This window comes from Telopea speciosissima, chromosome 6, assembly GCF_018873765.1.
Source record: "Telopea speciosissima isolate NSW1024214 ecotype Mountain lineage chromosome 6, Tspe_v1, whole genome shotgun sequence".
Classification (NCBI taxonomy): domain Eukaryota; kingdom Viridiplantae; phylum Streptophyta; class Magnoliopsida; order Proteales; family Proteaceae; genus Telopea; species Telopea speciosissima.
This window is the reverse complement of record NC_057921.1, coordinates 35,182,233-35,205,210: the sequence shown is the minus strand read 5'-3', so window position 1 is coordinate 35,205,210 and position 22,978 is coordinate 35,182,233. Positions and strand designations below refer to the sequence as shown.

The following is a 22,978-nucleotide window of genomic DNA, read 5'->3' as shown; positions in this document are numbered from 1 at the left end:
GCCAAAAACGCGTTTTCAGAACAGGAACGGAAAAAAATGGTGAAGGTAAAAAACGACGTTTCTGGAACAGAAGCGTTACCTAACGCAGCCCTAGTCGATGAAGATTTCCCTCTGTTCTCCAAGAACTTCGCCACAAAGCCCTCTAAGAAACCTTCATTAAACTCCGAAAACCCTCAACTCCACCCCAAAACACTAGAAAAATCAACAGATCCCGAATCCAATTCGAGCAGTTTCTCTGATCTCGGCCTCTCAGAATGGGCGATTCAGACTTGTAAAGAGCTTGGTATTAAGAGGCCAACTCCAGTTCAACAACAGTGTATTCCTCGAATTCTTGCTGGAAATGATGTTCTTGGGATAGCTCAAACTGGTAGTGGAAAGACAGCTGCTTTTGCGCTGCCGATTCTGCATCGTCTTGCTGAGAATCCATTTGGTGTGTTTGCGTTGGTGATAACACCGACTAGAGAGCTGGCTTACCAGTTGGCAGAGCAGTTCAGGGCGCTTGGGTCTTCCTTGCATCTACGTTGTGCTGTTATTGTTGGTGGTATGGATATGATTAACCAGGCGCAGACGCTGATGCGACGACCTCATGTCGTGATTGCTACCCCGGGAAGGGTAAAGGTTCTACTTGAGAATAATCCGGACATTCCTTCAGTGTTTTCCAAGACTAAGGTATATAGTAATGGAGATTTCATGCATTTTTATGGTTATTTTCTTATGTAAATTTCATTCCTTTGACTTGCTTTTTAACCCTTTTTTTTTCGTGGGCCTGACATTATCTTTTGGTTTCTGGGATATGGACTCTGAAAATATGAAATGGGTGTTCTATGTCTATCATAAATTGAGGGTATTTTGTAAAGATGAATTAAGCTGCACCTGCAATTAAAAAAAGGCTTCGCAGGTTGCAATGATCAACTTCTATAATGAGGAGAGAAAGATTTCCTTGTGTTTCAACTAAAGAAAGCATAAATTGCTTTGCATTTAAATTAAGGAAAGTTTAAATATGATTGTTGACAAATTGACATCGAATGCCTGCTAACTTGGTTATTAGTATTAATTAGGTTATAGTGAAGAGTGAAGACCTCTTTATCCGAATTACAATGGGAACTTTCTTTGGATGCTGATGTTTCTGGGACGATTTCTAGAGAAAATTGATGAGAGAAAACAGATGGGAGAACCAGAGTTCACAGTGGTCCCAGCTCCCCACACCCCATTGTTTTCTTTCACCATTCCTCTGCAGTCACTGGAGAGGATCCTGGGTCAAAGTCTTTTTGGATTTTTTTTATGGGCCATATCATGCTTTAACAAACACTGGAGTCATTTTCATAGTTTATTATATTATACTTCAAGATTTAATGATATTGACTACAAATGCAGTGCAAATTATTGTCCTTCCATTAGGTATAAGTAATAACTTCTGCCTTCTCATATTTTATGAAACCCCTGGCAATACCGCAATAGCTTATGTAATTGTCCTCGATGTAGAGACAATTGCAAATCCTGGCATCAATGTTCTCTGTTCAAATGTACTGCAGAAGAATGCCCTTTCATTAGGTAGAATTTATGAATTTGGGGTTCTGATATCTCGTAATTTATAAAAATGATTGGGAATACAATGGAAGAAGGTGATAGATTATGAAAAGTGATGTTGATTTTCTTGAGTAAAGACAATTGAAGTTCTGGTTGCTTATGGTTCTGTCTAGTCCTGACTTTACAAGTTATTTAACAACAGTGGAACATCAATAATGTAGCGTTGAGCCATCAACCAAAAAAAGTAAAAAGGTTATAAATTAGAATATAACTAGTCCAACTGCTTCTGTTGTTACATTTTGATTTTTGACTTCCCATTGTTTGCATACATATTAATGTTGTTTCTTTCTCTCTCAGTTTCTTGTTTTGGACGAGGCAGATAGGGTATTGGATGTTGGTTTTGAAGAGGAATTGAGAGTTGTATTTCAGTGCTTGCCCAAAGAGCGACAAACTCTTCTGTTTTCTGCAACGATGACGGACAATCTTCAAACATTACTTGAGCTTTCTGCAAATAAAGCCTACTTTTATGAGGCATATGAGGGCTTTAAGACAGTTGAATCCCTCAAACAACAGTATTTTTTAGTTCCCAAGAATGTGAAGGATGTTTATCTCCTATACATTTTGTCAAAAATGGATGAGATGGGAATTCGTTCTGCCATCATCTTTGTTTCTACCTGCAGGTATGATTTCTTACAAAGAATAACCTATGAATTGATTTTCTGATAGATTTTTGGCCATTCATATATATTTATATTAGTGTCTGTTATGATGCTTCACTTGCGTTTGTGATATGATCAGCTGGTTATGGATCTTTTCCGTAACATTTGCCCATACCTATTTCCTTTGTAGATACTAATGACGGCTTATTAATTATGAACCTGTCATCTTGTGTTCACGACATTGGTGACATCGTCATTGTTTATAAGTAACCAATTATGTGATAGATGCTTTATGTATTGACTTCAAATTTCATCTGTATAATGTGGAACCAGGAGTTGTCACCTATTGAGTCTATTATTGGAAGAACTTGATCAGACCGTTTCAGCATTGCATTCATTCAAGTCACAGTCTTTGAGGTTAGCTGCACTACATAAATTCAAATCTGGTCAGGTTCCTATTTTGCTGGCAACAGATGTAGCCAGTCGTGGCTTGGACATTCCAACAGTCGATCTTGTTATCAACTATGATATTCCGAGGTTATTTTCATTGACATCTTCAAATAATGGGAATGTATTTGTAGTTTTTATGTATTTATTTATATTGAGGAACTCAATTTTCTGCTTTCCACAGGTATCCTAGAGACTATGTTCATCGGGTTGGCCGTACTGCTAGAGCTGGCAGAGGAGGACTAGCTGTGAGCTTTGTTACAGAGGTTAGTACTACAAAATCGCATTGATCAGATATTAAATCTGTAAGTATAAAAGAGAAGATCAAAGTAGGACACATCATTTTGGTTGAGAACTTTACAATTCACACATAAAGCTAATCCATGCAGGGGATCAATAGATCCTACATTTAGCCTGTGGATAATGGACCCTTGCCCCAAATCATAACCACAATAAGAGGAAAATGTGAACTGTCTAGGAATAGGATCAGATTAGAGGAAGTCAAACCAGACTTGAAATTCAGCAGAAAATATTTGATGCAGGTGCACTGCCTTGGACCGACCCAAACCCATTTGGGTATCCATGTGAAGATGAACCGGGTGCATGGGATTTTTTAGGTCCAGTAGGATATTTAATTTCTTGGGGATTTTTTATTAGTTGAGATTTTATCTTGTAGTCTTTTATTTTAATGGGCTACGTAGTGGTATAGTCCTTGCCCTACTTTAGTTTTAATAGGTTAATTTATAGTAGAGTTAATTTAGGAATTTATTTTTTCAGTTTTAGATTATTATTAGGAGTCTTTTATTTTATTTTTAAATACTCTTGTAATCTGTCTTTTATTTTTCAGATTGATTGAATTGTTTGTTACCGTATGGTATGAATGAATCAGGTTGTGTGACCTCTCTCCTTTATTCTTCTCCTTCTGTCTCTCATCCTTTCTTCTTTCTTTACTGTTTTTCGTTTTCTCAGTGGTGTGATTCTGTTTCTCCGAAAAGGGTTCACTGGAACTCCATCTCTTTAACCTGTGTCAGTTTAGACTTTAGAAATCAGGGAACGTTCTATTGCTTGAGTTAGCTTCTAGGTATTTGAGGGTATGGGAATCTGCCAGTAGAGAGAACCAACTCAAGTTGCAGAGTTGATCTGTTTTCATCATCATAGTCAGTTTCAGGAGCTGGTCTTTCGATTGATGCTTGATTGATGTCGCTCCTTTGGCTCGTATAGTGAGGGATTGCGAACCTGATTGTAGTTCTTTCGTGTTGTTTGGAGCCCTCGCTGACCGGCTGGATTGATCGCAAGGATTTCTGATGCAGATTCGTCACCGAAATGGGCTTATTTCTTTAGAAATAAGTCTAGGGTTGGGTTATATGTATGTTGGGCCTTTGATCCCATGGGTTTTCTATATAATAGGTCACTTTTATGGGCCTAAAAGAGGGGTACATAGGTTGCATACGGGATTAGCCCAATATTTAGTCTATTTTTATGTTTTTAATTGAACCGGTTTAAATTGGTTGCATCCAATTGGTTCAATTGGTCTAATTTAAGTGAAGTGGTCCTATTGGCTAAGAGGTTCTTATATCCTATTGGTTAGTAGGGAATCTTCGTTTAAGTTGTTTTTAAGTCATTAGGACTCTATTTTGAGTCTATTTTAGTTTCCTAGTCAGTTTAAGTTACCTAATAGGTTAGGAATTGGGTTAGGGCTTTCCTTTTTAGAGTAAAAGTCTATTTTTGAGTCTTTTATATGAGGTTGCAAGGGGGCAAAGCTTTGAACACGAATTTGATTAATGAAAAGCTTTTTGTTTGCTGCCATAGTTGCTGCCCTGCTCTGTTGAGTGTTGCTCTATTGAGTGTGCATCCTTGTGGTTCTATCAAGGTGGAAAAGAGACTGGTGGAATCCGGTTGACTCTTTACGCCGTGACGGCTGGGAGGATCTTCTTCAATTTGAAGGTGGTTCTATCCTTCACATTTGTTCAAGCTGCTGCCAGTGGAATCTCCAGTAAGTTTGACACCCAATTTCTTTTTCTAACCCTCTAATCCTTTCCCCCAATTGATCCCCTTTATTTTTTGTTTGAATCCCATAAACCCTAACTCCATTAAACCCTAGATCTTGCTGTCCAGTTTTACAGAATTTTCAAAACACTTAAAACTCTATAATACCTACATTATTAGAGTCCTATAAACCTGCCTAGCCATACCCCCTAAGCCCCCTTTCCATTATCCTAACCTAAGCCCTAGATTTGACCTAAAATTGCAATTCTGTCCTACTGAAACTGCAGAACCAGCAGCCCCTTTGTTTCTTGTTATTGGTCCTGGTTTAATTGGCTTCTAGTAGGGCTTTACCCTATCTAGAACTACATTAATTTCCTTACTGCTGGATTATGGTTCCTTCTTTGGCTGGGGAGCGTGAGGTTGAAGAAGACTGAATTCCTTTGTTTTTTTGTTTCTTGATTTCTTATCTATTAAACCCATTTTCCTTAGTTTCCAACATTACCCTTTTCTTTTACTTTTATTCCCACTATCTATTAATTTTCATTTTGTTCCAAGTTTACTCTTTACCCATCAAATGTGCTATCCCACTTCCTGGTTTCTTTTCTTTATTAATAGATTTCCATTATTTACAGTTCTGCCACTCCTTTACAACTTCAGATTAATTAAAAGTTTATGGCAGAAATCTTAGATCTTGGAATCTAACTGTAATGAACGTCTAAACTTGATGAAACAATTCAGAGCTGAGAAAGTAAACATTACATACTCTCAGAACAAGAGAAGATCAGAATTTGCTGCAAACTAAGTTTCAAATTTGGGTTTATATAGCTGCAGCAATTCAGCAAAGAGTCAAGGATAGAACAGCAAGATGAAGCTATGAAGTTAATTTTAGATCGGTTAACTGGTCTCATAGATGTCTGAATTGATTCTATGGCAGCAGCAGAAACCTGTAACAGTGATAAAGAGCAAAGAAGGAGAGAATAACTTACCATCTCAAAAAGGGAGAAAAAAGGGAGAGACTAACAGAGAGGTTGGAGAGAAAGTAAAGAAGAAATATTGAGAGATCTCCATTAGAAATGTCCAGCCACCGCTGTATAATTGTGGGAAGAGTGGCACCACTTAAAAAAACAATACTTATTCCATTCAATTCAGCAATCATGGAGTACAATCTGATATATGTATGAAGACTCAAACATTCTAACTAAATTCAAACTTCATCTAACATAAAACATATTCTAACTTGGCAACTAATTGGAGACCCATACAGTTTCTGAAAACAACTCTATAAAGACCTTAAAAAAACCCATGACTAGCTGAATATAAGAATTAACAACAAACAAGTACTTAATCCAATGAGTGCTTTTTGTCATTTTATAAATACTCCTCCACCACCTTTGTTCCCTTTCCTCTTGTGATCCTCACATCTGTGAGAAATAAAATCAGTAAAACACAGAAAGGGTAAGAATTTTCTGGTGAAACAATGCACACCCCCCCTCCCCTGATGCAGATTCATCACCAAATAGGGCTTGTTTCATTGGGAATAAGTCTAGGGTTGGGTTACATACATGTTGGGCCTTTGATCCCATGGGTTTCTAATGTAATAGGCCACTTTTATGGGCCTAAAATATGGGTAAATAGGTTGCATACGGGATTAGCTCCCATACTTAGTTTTATTTCTATACTTAGCCTTTTATTTGGTGTTTTAAATTGAACCGGTTCAACCAATGGTTCAATTTAAGTGATTTTATTAGTTTTTCTTTTAATTGTTTAGTTAGGCTGGGTTAGGACTCTATTTTGAGTCTATTTCATTTTCCTAGTCAGTTTAAGTTAGCTAATAGGTTAAGGATTGAGTTAGGCATTTCCTTTTTAGTGCCTAAGTTTATTTTTGAGTCTTCTATATAAGTTTGTAAGGGAGGCCAGGATTGAATTCGAATTTTGATTAAGAAAAACTCCGGCTTTATGCTTGCTGCCTTTGTTGCTGCTATTCTCTCCTATGAGATCCAGTCTTGTGAGTCATATCAAGACCCCCCCTTGTGAGTCATATCAAGGATTGAAGGACTGGAATCCCCAGTGACTCCTTGCATCTTGAAGATCGGGAGGTTTCTTGTAGTTTCAAGCTGCTGCCATTGTTCTCTGCAATCCAGTGAGTTTGAAGTTGCAATTTTTATTTTAACCTTCTTCTTCTAATCCTCGAACCCTAGACTACCTATACTGTTCAGCATTTCCCTCCATTAAACTTACTCCGATTCCCCCCCATCCATTAAACCTAGCCCTCCATTATACCTACAACTTCCACCTTCGAATCATAGCTTAGTTTCTAAGCAACCATCATCCCACCATCAGATCTGTCCCAAACTTTCGGCAGACACCTCTCCCTCTCTCTCCTACACTCGATCCAACTTTGAACCCAATCTGACCATCTAAACCCTAATTCCCCTCATCTCCCACAAAACCCAAAAACCCTAAAAACATTCTAAATTCTGTCCATACCTATTTAACCATCAGAACACCTCTAAATTCTGATCGAACCATTCCCCCACTGCCAGCTACACTCGACCAGAAACCCAGCCTCAAAACCCCACTCTAAACCCTAGTTTACAGCCTAGAACCTAAACCCAAAACCCAAACCCTAACCCTAAAACTGCAGAACTTCTAAACCTATCCAAACCCTACTTTCTTTATACCATAATAATCCCCTACACCTGCATACTAAAACCATATGTAAATCATACCTGAATTCTTAGACCTAACCCTAGTTTTACTCTAAACAGCCCCAAATCTGCCTAATTAGCAAACAGTTTCAGAACTCTGATGTTACCTGGCTTATTAGGCCTTGCCTATATAGGACTACATTACCCCCCCGCCTGGGGAGATCCTTCCAAAGAAGGAAAAAAAAGTTATAACCATGGCTGGCAGTTGTTTGGCCCATAAGCTGCACAAAGTTAACACTGTGGTGCCTGTCAAAGAAGAAAAGGAAAGCGACAACCATTACTGCCACTGATGCCTATGAGCTGCAAAAGCTGTGGTCCAGTGGTACAATTGCAATTTCAAGGAAACAGCCTCCACACTAAAAGTGCGAGTAAGCTGCGTACATATGCCCCTCCCCAAACCCTGCAGTAGGGAGAGCCACGTGCACTGGGTATGCCCTTTTTGTATAATTACAATTTCAAGGAAACAGCCTCCCCACAAAAAGTGCGGGTAAGCTGCGCACATATGGCCCTCCACAGACCCTGCAGTAGGGGGAGCCACGTGCACTGGGTACGCCCTTTTTGTATAATTACAATTTCAATACAAGTGGTGTGCAAAGTTAAAAAGAATTATTAAACTTTATGCTTTGAATTGTACCAATGTCTACCAATGTCTCAGATGGTTTCCTGGAGAAAATGGCATCTGAGGTCATGAATTTCAATGAAAAAGAATGTTGGGATCATGATATAGGTGGTTATAGTGGTGGTAGAGGACTCCCACCGAGACAGGCATCAGTACAGGTTATGGAACTCTGCATACCCAACTTTTCACCATTCCTGCTCATTAGCTTGAGAAGTGACACAGGAGTGTTAATAGTAAGGATGTAAACGGATAGTCAAAAATTCGAATTCGATTCGCATCCGTATTCGTATTTGAAAAATCAATATCCAAAAAGTATTCGTATCCGTCCGGAAACTAATCGGTTACGGATACGTATATCCCAATCTCTGACCGAATATTATCCGATTCGTTTAACATCCGAAATGTATATGCGCATCTCATTATAAAATAAAGTAAATATTAATTCATAAGTTATAATACCAATGATTTTTTTTGAAAATCAAAACAACCCGGGGGGTAAGTTGTAATATGCAATACTTACATAGTGTTAAACTTTTAATGGACGCACTAAGGTAAATTTTTTATTTTATTGCAACACACTAAGGTAATTTAAAATTTAGAAAAGCCTAGTGGAATGGAGATAGTGGAGGACAGCACTAGGGTTTGTATTTAATTCGTTTGTTTTGGTCTTTGTTATTCAATATTCTCTATTCAGTACTCTTTGCCTCTTTGGTGTTCCTTCTTTTCTCCGTCGCATATTTGAGATAAACACAGGTTAGGATTGACAATCGAGAGGGAGAAGGAAAGGAGGAAGAGGGAGCAAGAGAGGAATCTCTCGCAGGCCGGGAATGAGGTTTCAGATTTATACTCTTTCTCTTTCTCTCTCTCTCTCTCTCTCTCTCTCTCGTGTGTTGTCGGTGACGACCACCAGAGTTCACCAGAAACAAAAAGGAGCCGGCCAGCAGAGACATCCAGCGGCTACATCCCCTTCTCTCTCTCTCTCTTGTGTTGTCGGAGACAACCAACAGAGTTTACCGGAAAAAAGGAGCCGGCCAGCAGAGATGCTGCGGCTGCATCTGCTTTTTTCAATTTCTCTGCAACTGCATTTTTCGAAGCGGATATTCGAATATTTCAAATATCCGTTACAGAAACGAATTTGAATTCGGAAATTATATTTACTTCTCCGGCGGATACGGATAGTGGCATATCCGTCCCAAATTCAATCTGTTTACATCTCTAGGTAAGAGGCATGGGTTTGAAATGGGAATAGTGGTTAATTGTGATTTACTTAATGTCAAGTTGTCAACACTATATTTCAATCAATCTCACAATAATGTCAGTTCATTTTGATATGTTTTGCATGTGGGAGTGCTTTATGTAATTTATTTTACATATTCTGAACAGAGTACTTTATTAGAAATGTTCATACATGGACTCATTTAATCATTTTACTGACTTCACCTACCTCAACTCATGAATTATGCAGAACGATATAGATCTTGTTCATGAGATAGAGGCTGTCATTGGAAAAGAAATGGAGGCTACCCAATACAAGGACACTGAGGTTCTTGCTGAAATCACTAAGGTAAGAGGTTCACTGTATTGTCGCTAAATATTTATTGTATAATTTTTACATGATTGTGATGAATTTTTTAGTAACCAAGTTGTCAAGGCAGTGCCCACATGGTGAATGGGTGTTAGGCAAGGTTGAACTGTGTGTCCAACTAGACTTTCAGGTTGCTTGGGAACCAGACACTCCTATTTTTGGGTATAGACAAAAACCGCCTACTGAGCTGTATTGAATTGAACTCTTAGAGACAGTATTAGGGTTCACTTGATATGAAGATTAGTCATTCTCCTTTTTTTGGCTAGGTAAAAACCACCTACTGAGCTGTATTGAATTCAACTCTTACAGACAGAATTATCCACTTGAAATGATTATTGAGGACATCTAGTTTATTTTCTTGCACATATAATGATGCAATCCCAGGGGTTGGAAACCCAATATGGGTTCGCTATGGGCCCGCCCAAGTGTTAGATAACCCAAATCACAATCACTAGTGGCAAAATAGTAAATAGTTTGAAGATTTATAAGAACAGTGCCAGAATTGTAAATAGGCAGAATCTTAATAGTGTATTCGGGTAGGCAAAAGTGAAAAGATAAAGAAGGGACTTTAACTAATGAGAAGGGACAGACTTGGACAAACCAAATTAGAAGGATAAGAGAGAAGAAGGAATAAAAGGTAGGGGTGTTAGAGGAAATGAATTAAAAAAAAAGGGATTTTAAAGCAACCCACGATGAGGGTTATCTTCAACCTTCAGACGCAACTATGGAAGGAGCTATGGAAAGGCTGAATCGATGAGCATTGTTTCCCCTCTGCATCTTAAGCTATCCCAGCATTTTAGGAGGTGATTCGCAACTAGGAGATCTTCCAGACGCAACTCACAGGAATCTCAAACACTGGCTGAAGAAATTATGCCAATCGAGAAACTCAATACCTGGCGGAAAACCGAGGTTTCAGGTGAGTCTGACTCCTTTGTTGGAGCTCTGTTGGTTCTGAAACTTCTGGTCAGCCCCACGCCTTCTGGATTCAAAGTAATGCCCAGTTGAAACAACAACCAATGAATCAAAGAAAACTTCTGCAACTCAGGCTTGACGGTGAACAGAGAACAAATCCTTGCTTTGATATGACCCTCACAACAGGGGGTTGATTTGGGTGAAGAAACCCTTGGATCTGGATAGCCTACGAGAGAAAGTCTTCGATTAGGATCTCAGGTCAGATCCAAAGAGTAGCAGAGAGAGTCGGTCACGTCCTTCTCAGCTTGGTAATGTCAATGGTAACACGATCAGCAACTGGGTAGATAAGGAAGAAGAAGAAGAAGAAGTAAATTAGAGGAGGGAAGAAAGGCACACACGGCTCATGGCTGCCATCGATTGAAACCAAATAAACTTTCATTCAAAACTCTCAAATCCCAATCGTTGGGTACATCCAAGTATTTAAGGGGAAAATCAAATCCTAAACCTACCTTGAAACTGAAATAGAGTTCGACTCTATATGAGACTTAAACTGAAACAAACTCTACCTCTAACCATACTTGTGATTCTTATCAATAATAAAATAATAAAAAAAATTACAATTTTTAATTCAAACGATAAATCGTAAGTCCTACGTATAACTGCATGACTGCATCAACTCTCCCGGTCTTAAAAGAACTCGACGCGCAAACCCAAGATGCCTCTGTGATTATTTCAACGTTGAGGTGGCACATATCTTGAGGTAGACAATCAAATTGCCATTCCATGAATAGGGAGGAGAGAGTGGTCCATAACTGAAGGAGGAGAAAACTGTTGTCGTCGTGACATATCCTTCAATGAATGAGGCAGCATTAAAAACATACGTCCTCCTTGCTTTAGTTTGATGGTGTTCTTTGCACCATTGTAGAGAATACTAGCATGTCGTTGCCAAGTCGCCCTAAAAGAATGTCGCAGTGCGCCAATGAGGTGACTAAGCAAGGCACATGGTACTGTAATGGCCCAAATTGTAGGTCCAAAACGTCACACATGAATTTTCTTGAAGAGTTGCTTATGTGGAAGGTTATGTGCTTGAACAAAATCAGCAGAGATGAAATTGGCTTTTGCCCCGGTGTCAACAACTGCATGAACATTTGTAAAACCAGTACCGTATAGAAGAATACCCTTTTGTTTGAAGAGAGGAACTTTATCAACTGGTCCATTTGAGAATGATGTAAGGTTAACAGTGTGAGCTTCAACTTCATCATCATAATCATTAGGATCATTATCATCGAAAGGTAAGGGTTTAAATTTTCACCATCGTCATCATCCTTCTCTATTGGTTGTTTCTTTGCTGCATTTATGGGGCGAGACTTATTGGGACATTTATTGCCATAATGACCCTGTTCGCCACAATTACAGCATACAATGTTCTTCAACCAATCATTGCCTCTGTTAAATTCCGTCTTCTTTTCTTCCACTCTACGGGGTTTGGGCTTCTTTTCTTCATTCCGTGGTGGAGGCCTATAAACTGAAGGAGTCTTGAGCATATTCTTTAGATAACTATACTTTTCTTCAGCTGTCTTGGCATAAGCTGCTGTCAAATCAATGGACCTGAAATCAGTGTTAGCCAACTCTATTTGAATCACAGTATTTAACCCGTTGTTGGTTTGTCTCTTGAAGTCGGCACCTTGAAGATAATTTGTGGAACTCTAGTGTGTAGGAATCCACATCCTTACTGCCTTGTTGAAAATTGAGCAATTTGTGAAACAATACCTTCTCATAATTAGGAGGATCGGACCATGACCTTCCAATTAGTAATGGGTCCAAGTCGTTTGATAAGCCTCGAGGTAATACATCATCCCACCATGAACATGCATACCCAATAAACTTGGTGAGGATAAGTTCACACTTTTTCTCGTCTGGAAAGGATTTATAAGCAAAGATCCTTTCAACCTTGGTAAGCCAATCAAGAAATTCTTCTAGCCCGTTTTCACCACTGAACTCTAGAACCTCAACTTTGATGCCATAGTCCCTATAAGAAATTACCGGGTGATGTCCTGGGGTATAACTGAATCAGATTGATTCCTTTGAGGTGTACCTTCGATCCGTAAGCTATGAACCTGAGGCAGTGGTGTAGACGTTCCTGCTTCAACTTGTTTGTCGGTTTTCTTCATAAAAGCAAGAATCTCTTCCATAAATTTGTCAAGTTTAGCCTCATTCCTCTCAAACATGGCCTCAAGCTTGGCCTCACTTTTTTGTTGATTCTCAACCAATGCCCGTTGATTCTCAGCTAGCTCACGATATAACTTTTGCAACTCATTCTTGGTGATGTGACCTCCTGTCACGGTTAGTAACTGCCAGAAACATGGCTTTGATACCAATTTTATACAATCCTAGGGCTTGGAAACCCTATATGGGTTCGCTATGGGCCCGTCCAAGTATTAGATAACCCAAATCACAATCACTAGTGGCAAAATAGTAAATAGTTTGAAGATTTATATGAACAGTGGCAGAATTGTAATAGTGTATTTGGGTAGGCAAAAGTGAAAAGATAAAAAAGGGATTTTAATAGAGGAAATGAATTAAAAAAAGGGATTTTAATGCAACCCACGATGAGGGTCACCTTAACCTTCAGACGCAACCATGGAAGGAGCTACAGACAGGCCTGATTCGATGAGCAGTGTTTCCTTTCTGCATCTTAAGCTATCCCAGCGATTTAGGAGGTGATTCACAACTAGGAGATCTTCCAGACGCAACTCACAGGAACCTCAAACACTGGCTGAAGAAATTCTGCCCAATCGAGAAACTCAATACCGGGTGGAAAACCCAGATTTCAGGTGAGTCTGACTCCTTTGTTGGAGCTCTGTTGGTTCTGAAACTTCTGGTCAGCCCCATGCCTTCTGAATTCAAAGTAATGCCCAGTTGAAACAACAACCAATGAATCGAAGAAAACTTCTGCAACTCAGGCTTGACGGTGAACAGAGAACAAATCCTTGCTTTGATATGACCCTCACAACAGGAGGTGATTTGGGTGAAGAAACCCTTGGATCAGGATAGCCTACAAGGGATTAGGATCTCAGGTCAGAACCAAAGAGTAGCAGAGAGAGTTGGTCACGTCCTTCTCAGTCTGGTAATGTCAATGGTAACACGAGCAGTAACTTGGTAGATACGGAAGAAGAAGAAGTAAATCAGAGGAGGGAAGAAAGGCACGCACAACTCATGGTAGCCATCAGTTTAAACCAAATAAAGTTTCATTGAAAATTCTCCAATCCCAATCCCTGGGTACAACCAAGTATTTAAAGGGAAAATCAAATCCTAAACCCACCTTGAAACTGAAATAGAGTTCGACTCTATATGGGACTCAAACTGAAACAAACACTACCTCTAAGGCTCTAAGTCTACGTGCGACTCTTATCAATAATAAAATAATAAAAAGAAAATTACAATTTTTAATTCAAAAGATAAATCCTAAATCCTACGTATAACTGCATCATATAGTGCTTCAATATATTATGTACTCAAATGGCACAATGTTGACAACTTGACTTCTTATGTGAGCATGGTGGAATATTTTTTGGATGGATTTAATGTTAAAAAATAGACAACATATGATTAAGATTTTAGAATCCAGATTTGCATATATTTTGTGAATGTGAGTTATAATTTGTGAGTTTACTTGTGGCTTTATATGTTGGTTAAATTTTACTGTCTGTATGACTTCAACCCACATCATGTGGTACACAAGCCACATACTAACCTACTGAGCTAAGATGATCAAATGGCCACACTTTTTTCCCCCTCTTCCTGAGTACAGACTGTCTTTGTGTCTCATGTCATATTTTGATATGAACTTAGATACAGTAGCAATCATGAAGAATTGGGCCAAAATGTGGGCTATCCAGTTTCTGGGCAATGTGGTGACGCCAGGCAAACAGAAGATCTTTCATCTAACCAATTTGACTACCTTTGCTTGCTGCAAATTTATAGATTAGGGGTGGACTGTGGACATGGCCTGGCCATAGTCTTAATATTCAAACCCCCCTCCACGTAAGTATAGGCTTAACATATGTTGATCATGGGCATGTGACCTGGCCCATTGTGAATCATTAATCAGCTGAATTTCTAATGGAGTGATCTGGTTTTCTGTGCTCTCAGTAGTTTCCATGTGCAACTTTTTTTCTGAGCTAACAACACTCCTTCAAATACGACTGAGTTATTCTTATAAAAAAAAGCTGAGTTATCTTGCCTTGCAAATGAAGGCTTTTCACTCATAGTTGTCAAGGTGTCTCCTAGGCATCACCTAGGTGCTACCTAGCATGGAACAAGGTCTCTCCGAGATCTCCGAGATATCTCATTTTTTTGAAGGTCCGAGACGAGACAGAGGACGAGGTAAGGAAACAGCATTGACTTGAGATCGCAATATTATCTCAGTATAATCTCAGTATTTTACATTAATTGTATGCTTCCCACCGAAACTTGGCTTCAAGTTCTAAAAAAAAATGCACCAAGTCGCTGAGATCTCGGCCCAACCCAATTTTTTGCCTGGCTGAATCCAGGTCCGAAACCGAAACCTTGAACCATGATGCCTAGGCTCCAAAATGGCTTTTGAGGTACTATGCAACTGGTCGTCAAGTTGTCCAGGGCACCCAGGTCCCAAAATCCATGGAAAAAGGGGAGAAGAGGGGGGGGGGGGGGGGAAGGAAGAATATGACGAAATCTTTGGGAGAGAATGATAACTTGTGTCAATGTGACACAAGCCAGCTTTATTTATAATAGAGAATAGAAAGATCTAGAACGGGAACAATTACAATATTATCCCTAGGACAATTCTACCCTTGAATCCCGTATTACAATACTCCTCCTCAAGTTGGTGCATGGATGTCACACATGCCCAACTTGGATATAATAGACTGGAAAACTTTACTACTGAGACCTTTGGTAAAAACATTTGCCAATTGATCTGCAGATTTAACAAAGGGTATACAAATAAGTCCTTGGTCAATTTTCTCCTTGATAAAATGCTGGTCGATCGTGCTGTACCGGATTATGGGCAATGCTAATGGCTGACTTGCTATCACAATACAACATCATAGGGAGCTGTGGAGGAACACCAAGATCTTGTAGAAGGCTTTTCAGCCAAAGCAACTCACAAATACCATGTGCCATGGCTCGAAACTCAGCTTCTGCACTTGATATTGCAACCACAGTCTGCTTCTTGTCCCACCATGTCACAAGACTACCTCTAACAAAGGTGTAGTAGCTAGTAGTGGACCTTCGATTGTCCGGTGAACCAGCCCAATCAGCATCAGTGAAAGCTTCTACTTTCATATGGCCATGTGGAGGGAAAAGAACTCCTTTGCCGGGGGCTGATTTCAAATATCGCAGAATACAATATGCTGCCTCTAAGTGCATGGTACGTGGGTTGTGCATGTACTGGCTCACCAGATTCACCGCATGTGCTATATCAGGCCGAGTATGAGAAAGATAAATCAGCCGACCAACTAGTCGTTATTACTATCCCTTATCAACTGGATCTCCAGCACTGTTCTTTAAGTAAGAATTAGCCTCAATAGGGACATCACTTGGACAGCTCCCAAGCATCTAGTTTTTGACAAAAGGTCTAAAGTATATTTTCTTTGGGACAGAAAAATACCTTGACTTGAACGAGCCACCTCTATGTCCAAGAAATATCGAAGCTGACCCAAATCCTTAATTTCAAACTCCTTACCCAAGTATTTTTTAAGGTTGGAGATTTCTGTAGAATTACTTCATGTCATAGCTATATCATCAACGTACACAATGAGAACAGTGATCTGCGGGCCAGATCGTTTGATGAAAAGGGTATGATTTGCATTGCTCTATGTATAACCCACAAATATCATTGCCTTGTGGAAGCGGCCAAACCATGCTCTGGGGGACTGCTTTAACCTGTTTAATGCCCGCTTCAGCTTGCATATCTTTCCGTGAGTCTCTTTGCTAGCAAAACCATGAGGAATCTCCATGTGAACTTCCTCCTCAAGCTCACCATGAAGGAAAACATTTTTTACATCAAGCTGTTGTAGTTCCCAACCCTGATTGACTGCACAAGACAAGATTACCCAAATGGTGTTCATCTTTGCAACATGTGCAAAGGTCTCTTGATAATTTATGCCGTAGGTTTGAGTGAAGCTCTCAGCCACTAATCTGGCCTTATATCTGTCCACAGTGCCATCGGCCTTCTGTTTTACGGTAAAAACCCATTTGTAGCCCACAAGTTTCTTTCCCTGAGGAAGAGTTACAAGTTCCCAAGAATCATTCTTACCAAGTGCCTGCATTTCTTCTAGCATAGCTTCTTTCCAGCGAGAGTGTATCATAGCTTCCTGCTAACTCTTGAGGAATGGAAACAGAAGACAAGGAAAACGCAAAGGCACGATAGTAAGGGGAAAGAGAATCATAAGATATATATTTGGAAATGGGATGTTGAGTGCACGTCTTGGTTCCTTTTCGGACAACAATGGGTAATTCAAGTGAAGGATCAAGTAAGGGAAGAACATTACTAGACTTAGTAGGAGGGCTTGGATCCGAGGGCTGCAATTAAGGTGGTAGTGGTGTTATCTTGCTGTTTGGGAAAGTGACTCCAAACAAACGTCTTTAAAGTTTTGCTACCTCTATTCTCCCCCTGGATAGAAGGATCAACACCTAGTAGACTCCCAACAGGAGGATCAGCATCAGCTGAAGGAGTCCAGGAATCATCAACTGAGTTGTCAAAAGGAAAAATCAGCACATCTTTACTAGTACTAGACTCCCCCTGAAGAGGTGTTGACCGCGAGTAATAGGCCTTGTTCTCCTGAAAGACCACATCCATTGTGACCAGCAGGCGGCGAGACGGAGGATGATAACATTTGTAACCCTTATGAGTGGGCGAATAGCCAAGAAAAATTCAATGAAGCCTATGGGGATCAAATTTCTCTTTTTGATGGTGATTGATGGTGGCGAAACATACACAGCCACACACTTTAGGTGGGACAATGAAAGTAGTATTGCCTTGAAGAGCCTCTAAAGGAGAGGGACCACCCAAAACACGAGATGGCATTCGATTGAGTGTATAGGCGGTTGTGAAAATGGCATCACTCCAGTACTGTGAGGGTACATTCATTCAAACATCATTGACTGAGCCACTTCCAACAGATGATAGTTTTTCCTTTCGGCAAACCCCATTCTGGGCAGGCGTGTCAACACAGCTTGTTTGATGAATGATACATTGATCTATCAAATAAGACTGAAATGTACCATCCTTGTACTCCGTGCCATTATCACTTCGAAGAAAGGCATCAAACTCATTCCTGATCATACTATGAAAAGTTCTACAGCAAGAGAACACTTCACTCTTGGAATGAAGCAGGTAGACCCATGTAGTACGAGTATTACAACCAATAAAAGTAACGAACCAGCGGTAACCCGTCACAGACACATCGGGCAGGACCCAAAACATTAGTGTATTAAAATAAAAGCTTAGTACTAATATTTTCGGAAGGTAAATAAACACTTCTGGTTTGCTTGGCAAAAACACAAGCATCACAAAAGAAATTATTCGGATTACATTGTTTAAATTTAGGGTGTCAATTTGGGACCGGAATCGGGAACCATCCCAATACCGTCCCGTTAAAACCCAGTACTGGACCGTCCCATTAGTAAATGGGACGGTACTGGTATTTGATTTTGGTACCGAATGATAAATGGGACAGGACGGTTCTGGGATGGGATTCCCAACGGTACCAGTACCGAAATACCAATTAGGTACCGGATGGTACCGAAACTACTAGTACCGTTTAAAAAGAAAGAGTATATAAGATCTTTTTTTTAAAAAAAAGAAAAAAGAAAGGGTATAAGAATTACGACTCATTAGGGTTTCACTAATTGCCTTTTGAATATGTAGAGGAACAACAGGTCAACAGTCGTAGCTTGAAGTCTCTCCTCACAGAACCTACTGCAGTGCTACTCCCTCCTCCCTCCTCCCTCCTCCCTCGACCAACTACATCTACCAGGTTCTTCCTTTTTGCATTTCATACTTCGTACCATACTACCATGTGACATGTGTGATAAATAGAGTTTTGTTTGGGAAAATCAAATAGGAAATTTGTAGGACGTCTCTAGCTTTAAAAAAATGAGAAGCTTATTACATATGATCTTAGGGAGTTTGAAGAAGTAAAACTATGATTTCATAATTTAAGTTGTTTTATAAAAGCAGTAGATAACTTAAATTTCATGATAGTGAAAAAATTCCACAACACTAATAAACCCGCCTTGTTAGAAACAATTAAACTTCTTCTCCCTTTTTCTATAGTGCCTAGAACCGTTTAAGAACCGGTACCGTCCCGTCCTGCTAATAATTGGGACTGGGATCTAGGTTTGGTCCCGTTAACTAAATGGGACGGTACTGGGATTGGCACTTTTAGTACCGGTATCGGTACCGTCCTGTCCCAAATACCGGGAACCGTCCCAATTGACACCCTTAGTTTAAATAAACTGGGAAAGAACTAGGGGTGTAAATGAATAGCCGAAATCCGTTTCCGTATCCGTTTAGCACTATCCCAATCTGTCCGAAAGCTAAACGGATGCGGATATGGATAGGCTATAGCTATTCGAAAAGCTATATTTACATGTAAACGGATAAAATATCCGATCCGTATCCATGTTCGTATCCGTTTAGCACTATCCGAATCCGTCCGATAGCTAGTTAGATGCGGATGCAGATCTAGCACTATCCGAGCCGAATCTGATCCGTTTACAGCCCTAGAAAGAACTGAGCTAAAGTTCTAAGAGGGGGATGTCTCAAACGCCTATGCCACTGAGATAATTCCAATAGGGCTTTTGAAGCAGAATCCAATTGATGCACTTGAGAAGAATGTGTAGAAGCAGGAACCAAACTAGGAGAGTCATCAAGCAAGTACAAACCACCACTAAGTCTACCATAGTAAGGCTGCTAATAGAGAGGAGATTGGTGGTAAGTTTAGTGACATGAAGAACTGAGGCTAGAGTAATTGTGGAGGAGCATTGAACAGACCCCTTTCCAGAGACGGTGGAAAGGGAACCATCAACAATCCGCACACGTTCGTTACCTGAGCAGGGAGAATACTTGAAAAAATTACTAGACAGTCCATTCACGTGATCAGTAGCTCCTGAATCAATAATCAAAGGAACAAGGTCTACAGATGCACTATGACCAGCAAAAGCAATACCTGAGTGGACAAAATTAGAGGAAGAAGAAGCTGAAGATGAAGATGGGACAGAGCTGGCAGCAATATATGACGTGGCTGGTGTAAGCTCAAGCTTGGTCATAAGACGCCTAAAAATGGTAAGCTCATCCTCAGAGAGTGAGGTACCGATGGGTGCAACAGGAGTTGCTTTGGTATGGTTAGCCTGTGATAAATCAGAAGAGCCACGGCCTCGACCACCTCCACCTGGACCATGGCCTCGACCATTAGCCGGTCAGCCATGTAATTTCTAGCAATAATCCTTCGTGTGACGCTCCTTCCCACAGTACTCTCATTTAACTAGTTCCCGATCAGAAGAGGAATGATCACTAGAATGAGAACACCACCTTTGGGCTGAGGACCAGCCCTTGTGAATAATGCAGACGTTTCTTGAGTAATGGGCTGCAGCATTGTAGCAGGCCTGCTTTCTTCCAACTGAACAAGGGAATACAATTGCTCTAGAGTAGGGAATGGGTCGCGACCAAGCACCTCAGCGCAAACCTGGTCATATTCAATATTGAGACTAGCCAAACAATCATAAACACGCAACATGTCTTCGCGCTTCTTGAAATTGGAAGCATCAGTGGTGTAAGTGGCCTGGAAGGTCTCATAAAAATCCAGCTCTTGCCGGAGACTGCACAGTTCAAAGTAGTAATGTGAAAGGGAAAGCTCCTTCTGCTTAATCTCATGAACCCATTTTCGTAACTCATATACTTGGGCAGCATTCCCAACCTGGGAGTATGTCTCCTTGGCGGCCTTCCAAAATTTTTCAGCAGAATCAAACGAGTAGCCACGAGCAATATTGGGTTGCATTGAATTGATAAAAAAGGACATTACCAGAGAGTTGTCAGAACTCCACTTCTTCAACAACGGACCAACATCAAAGGGTTTCGCAACTTCACTCTTGAGATATCCAGTATACCCACGGGAGTCGATTGAAAGGAATCACAAACGCAACCACATGAGATAATTATTCCCATCAAGCTTTATGGGACTCATCGGGAAGGAGGGAAAAATATTTTGGGTACCCTAACCCATTCCCTTAGTTCCGGTTGAAGTAACACTGCCGTCTGACATTGTGAAGAAGGAGACCACACCTTGATCAAAGAAAATCACCAAAAGGACAGGCGCAACTCATCGAATATAACGAACACACGCTACGGTAGCAAATGTTGATTAAAAGAACATCCAACAATCATGTCAAGGGCTGGATTAATTCATAGAGGAACCATCAACAGCAAGGGGGCCCTCGGTTGAGAGAAAACAACCATCGAGGGCTGTTTTAATGGAGGCCCTTGAGAGAGACCACCACGTGCTTCCGCCATGGGCATCGTGCTGCAAGTCTGCAACTTCTCCTTTTCCAGTGGTTTTGTGAGTTTCATTCGTTAAAATTAAAGCTGAAAAAAGATATTTTTAAATTTATACCTTGCTTCTCATAAATAATGAAAATTTCATTTTACATGTAAGCCCCCTCAAAATTACATCTTAAAAGGAAAGAAATTCTATATTTTACATCTAAACCCCTTTTGTATATTCACACCTTAGACTTTCCTTAAATGCATTGTTATTTTAAGAATGAAAGGCAATGTGATTCACTGCAGAAAATTATTTTGTTTCAAGAGCAGATGCTCTCTGATCTGTTTTCATTAGCTGCTCATTTTAGCATTAGTTTACTTGCAACAGGAACTGAGAACAGAAATTCCTCTTTCCTTCATGAAGTCTGTACATGTTACACACATCTGTTGGGGCAGTAGCAGGACTATCAATTGTTGGGTCTTGCTTTAGGTCAAAGAGCTCACACAGTTTTCTGGTCCTAATTATCTGATCTCAAAATTATTGCATTATCCAGAAAAAGCTTAGGAGCATCTGAGCTGTCAGCTTTTGGCATGAGAAATTATTCTAGGTTGGATCCATCATCCATTGACTGCCGGATAGCAGCACTTTGCATGCATTTCCTATTTACAACCATGTGGGTTGCATTGCTTTTCTGTACAACTACTAGTGCCTTTTTTTTTACTTTCCCAAAGCTTGTAAAGATGTAGTTTGAGTAAAATAAAAAGGCGTCAGGTGTATATTGCATTATATTGCAGTATGTAGTTCAAAAACCCATCTTACCTACTAACAACTAACCATTGACTTGTCTGTTGGATAAGTAGTTGAAGGACCTTTTCATTATTATGACTTCAATATTTTAATTTAATCATTGCATGTCAAGTCACCAGGAAAAATTGCGATGTAAGGAACCAAAGCTGAAGTTGTTTCTGCATGGAGGGATTAGAGAGGTTGGTGTGATCATGTTGAAGGGGTTCCAACTTAGCTGATAGCTAAAAGGAAGATTGCAGATAAATAGAAACTTTTGGTATCTCAGATGTATTAAGCCCAAAATAAATAGAAAGCTGCTCTACTGCCTAGAGTATGTGTGAAGAGCTTGAATATAAACCTGCACCTTCAATTTTACTTACTCATTTCCTTGACATTTGATATTATTAGTATCCATGGAGCTTTAGACTAAAGTGTTAAATTCAATTTTTGGTGATGCTAAACCTACTATTATTACCCATCTGATTATGGATACATGCTGCTGATAATTAATATGCCAGTGAGTTAGTTGCTTCTTGTTAATTTTGTTCTCAAGTGACACTAGCTGCAAATACCAAAGATAATAATATTATTGATTAACATATTCTTGATGAATTTTACAGGTGTACAAGGCCAGGCGTGTCGCAACAATGAAGATGATGGATGACGGCTTTGAAGAAAAAGCAAAAGAGAGGAAAGCCCAGAAGCTGAAAACATTAGCAGAGAAAGGTTTATTGAAGAAACGTAACAAGAAAAGGAAAAGGCAAAGATCTGCTAAGGAGTAAGAAGTTGAAATTGGTATACGGAAGCAAGGGACTATATTACATTTCCAGAGATTTAATCTTTAGTGGGGTAAGTTACTTTGTGGCAGCTGCCAGTTTCAACTTTCAAGTCAATTGGACTTCGCGAAATATCAGGTGTCTTTTTTTTTTTTGGTGATCAGTCTTTGAAATTTAATCAAAAAGCTTATTTCTTTGAAAAATTTTAGACCAATAAATATACAAAGGGACCTGCGTTCTGTTAATTTCTCTGGTCATAGTTCGGTTAATCCATCTCTGATCTTTTCATCTTTGGGTCCTACCCTGATCGAGGATCATGCTTTGTTAATGGTTGATGGAGATTTTAATCGGAGTGCTGGTGAAGCTGGGTGGGCCTCTCTTTTTCTGTCTCATAATCGATTTGCCTTTATGGGTATAAATTTTGGTGGTGCAGGAGGCAGGTTGGAG

The 22,978-nt window shown here is 39.8% G+C and overlaps 1 protein-coding gene across 1 annotated transcript; it reads left to right on the top strand.

Moving 5' to 3' along the window:
- The first annotated feature begins 36 nt into the window (after positions 1–36).
- On the top strand, positions 37–22,578 carry LOC122665672 (DEAD-box ATP-dependent RNA helicase 36). Its single transcript, XM_043861821.1, has 6 exons — positions 37–669; positions 1,885–2,207; positions 2,520–2,723; positions 2,818–2,899; positions 9,412–9,510; positions 22,376–22,578. Exons 1-6 carry the CDS (start codon positions 37–39, stop codon positions 22,535–22,537), a joined length of 1,503 nt encoding a protein of 500 aa, XP_043717756.1. The 3' UTR covers positions 22,538–22,578.
- Positions 22,579–22,978: the final 400 nt, after the last annotated feature.

What these genes read in the sequence shown, in the direction of transcription:
- LOC122665672 (XM_043861821.1), top strand. Translation starts at nt 37, where the DNA reads ATGGTGAAGGTAAAAAACGACGTTTCTGGAACAGAAGCGTTACCTAAC. An exon ending in ATCTTTGTTTCTACCTGCAG is followed by an intron (nt 2,208 to 2,519) that starts GTATGATTTCTT and finishes ATGTGGAACCAG; the next exon opens with GAGTTGTCACCTATTGAGTC. An exon ending in ATCAACTATGATATTCCGAG is followed by an intron (nt 2,724 to 2,817) that starts GTTATTTTCATT and finishes TGCTTTCCACAG; the next exon opens with GTATCCTAGAGACTATGTTC.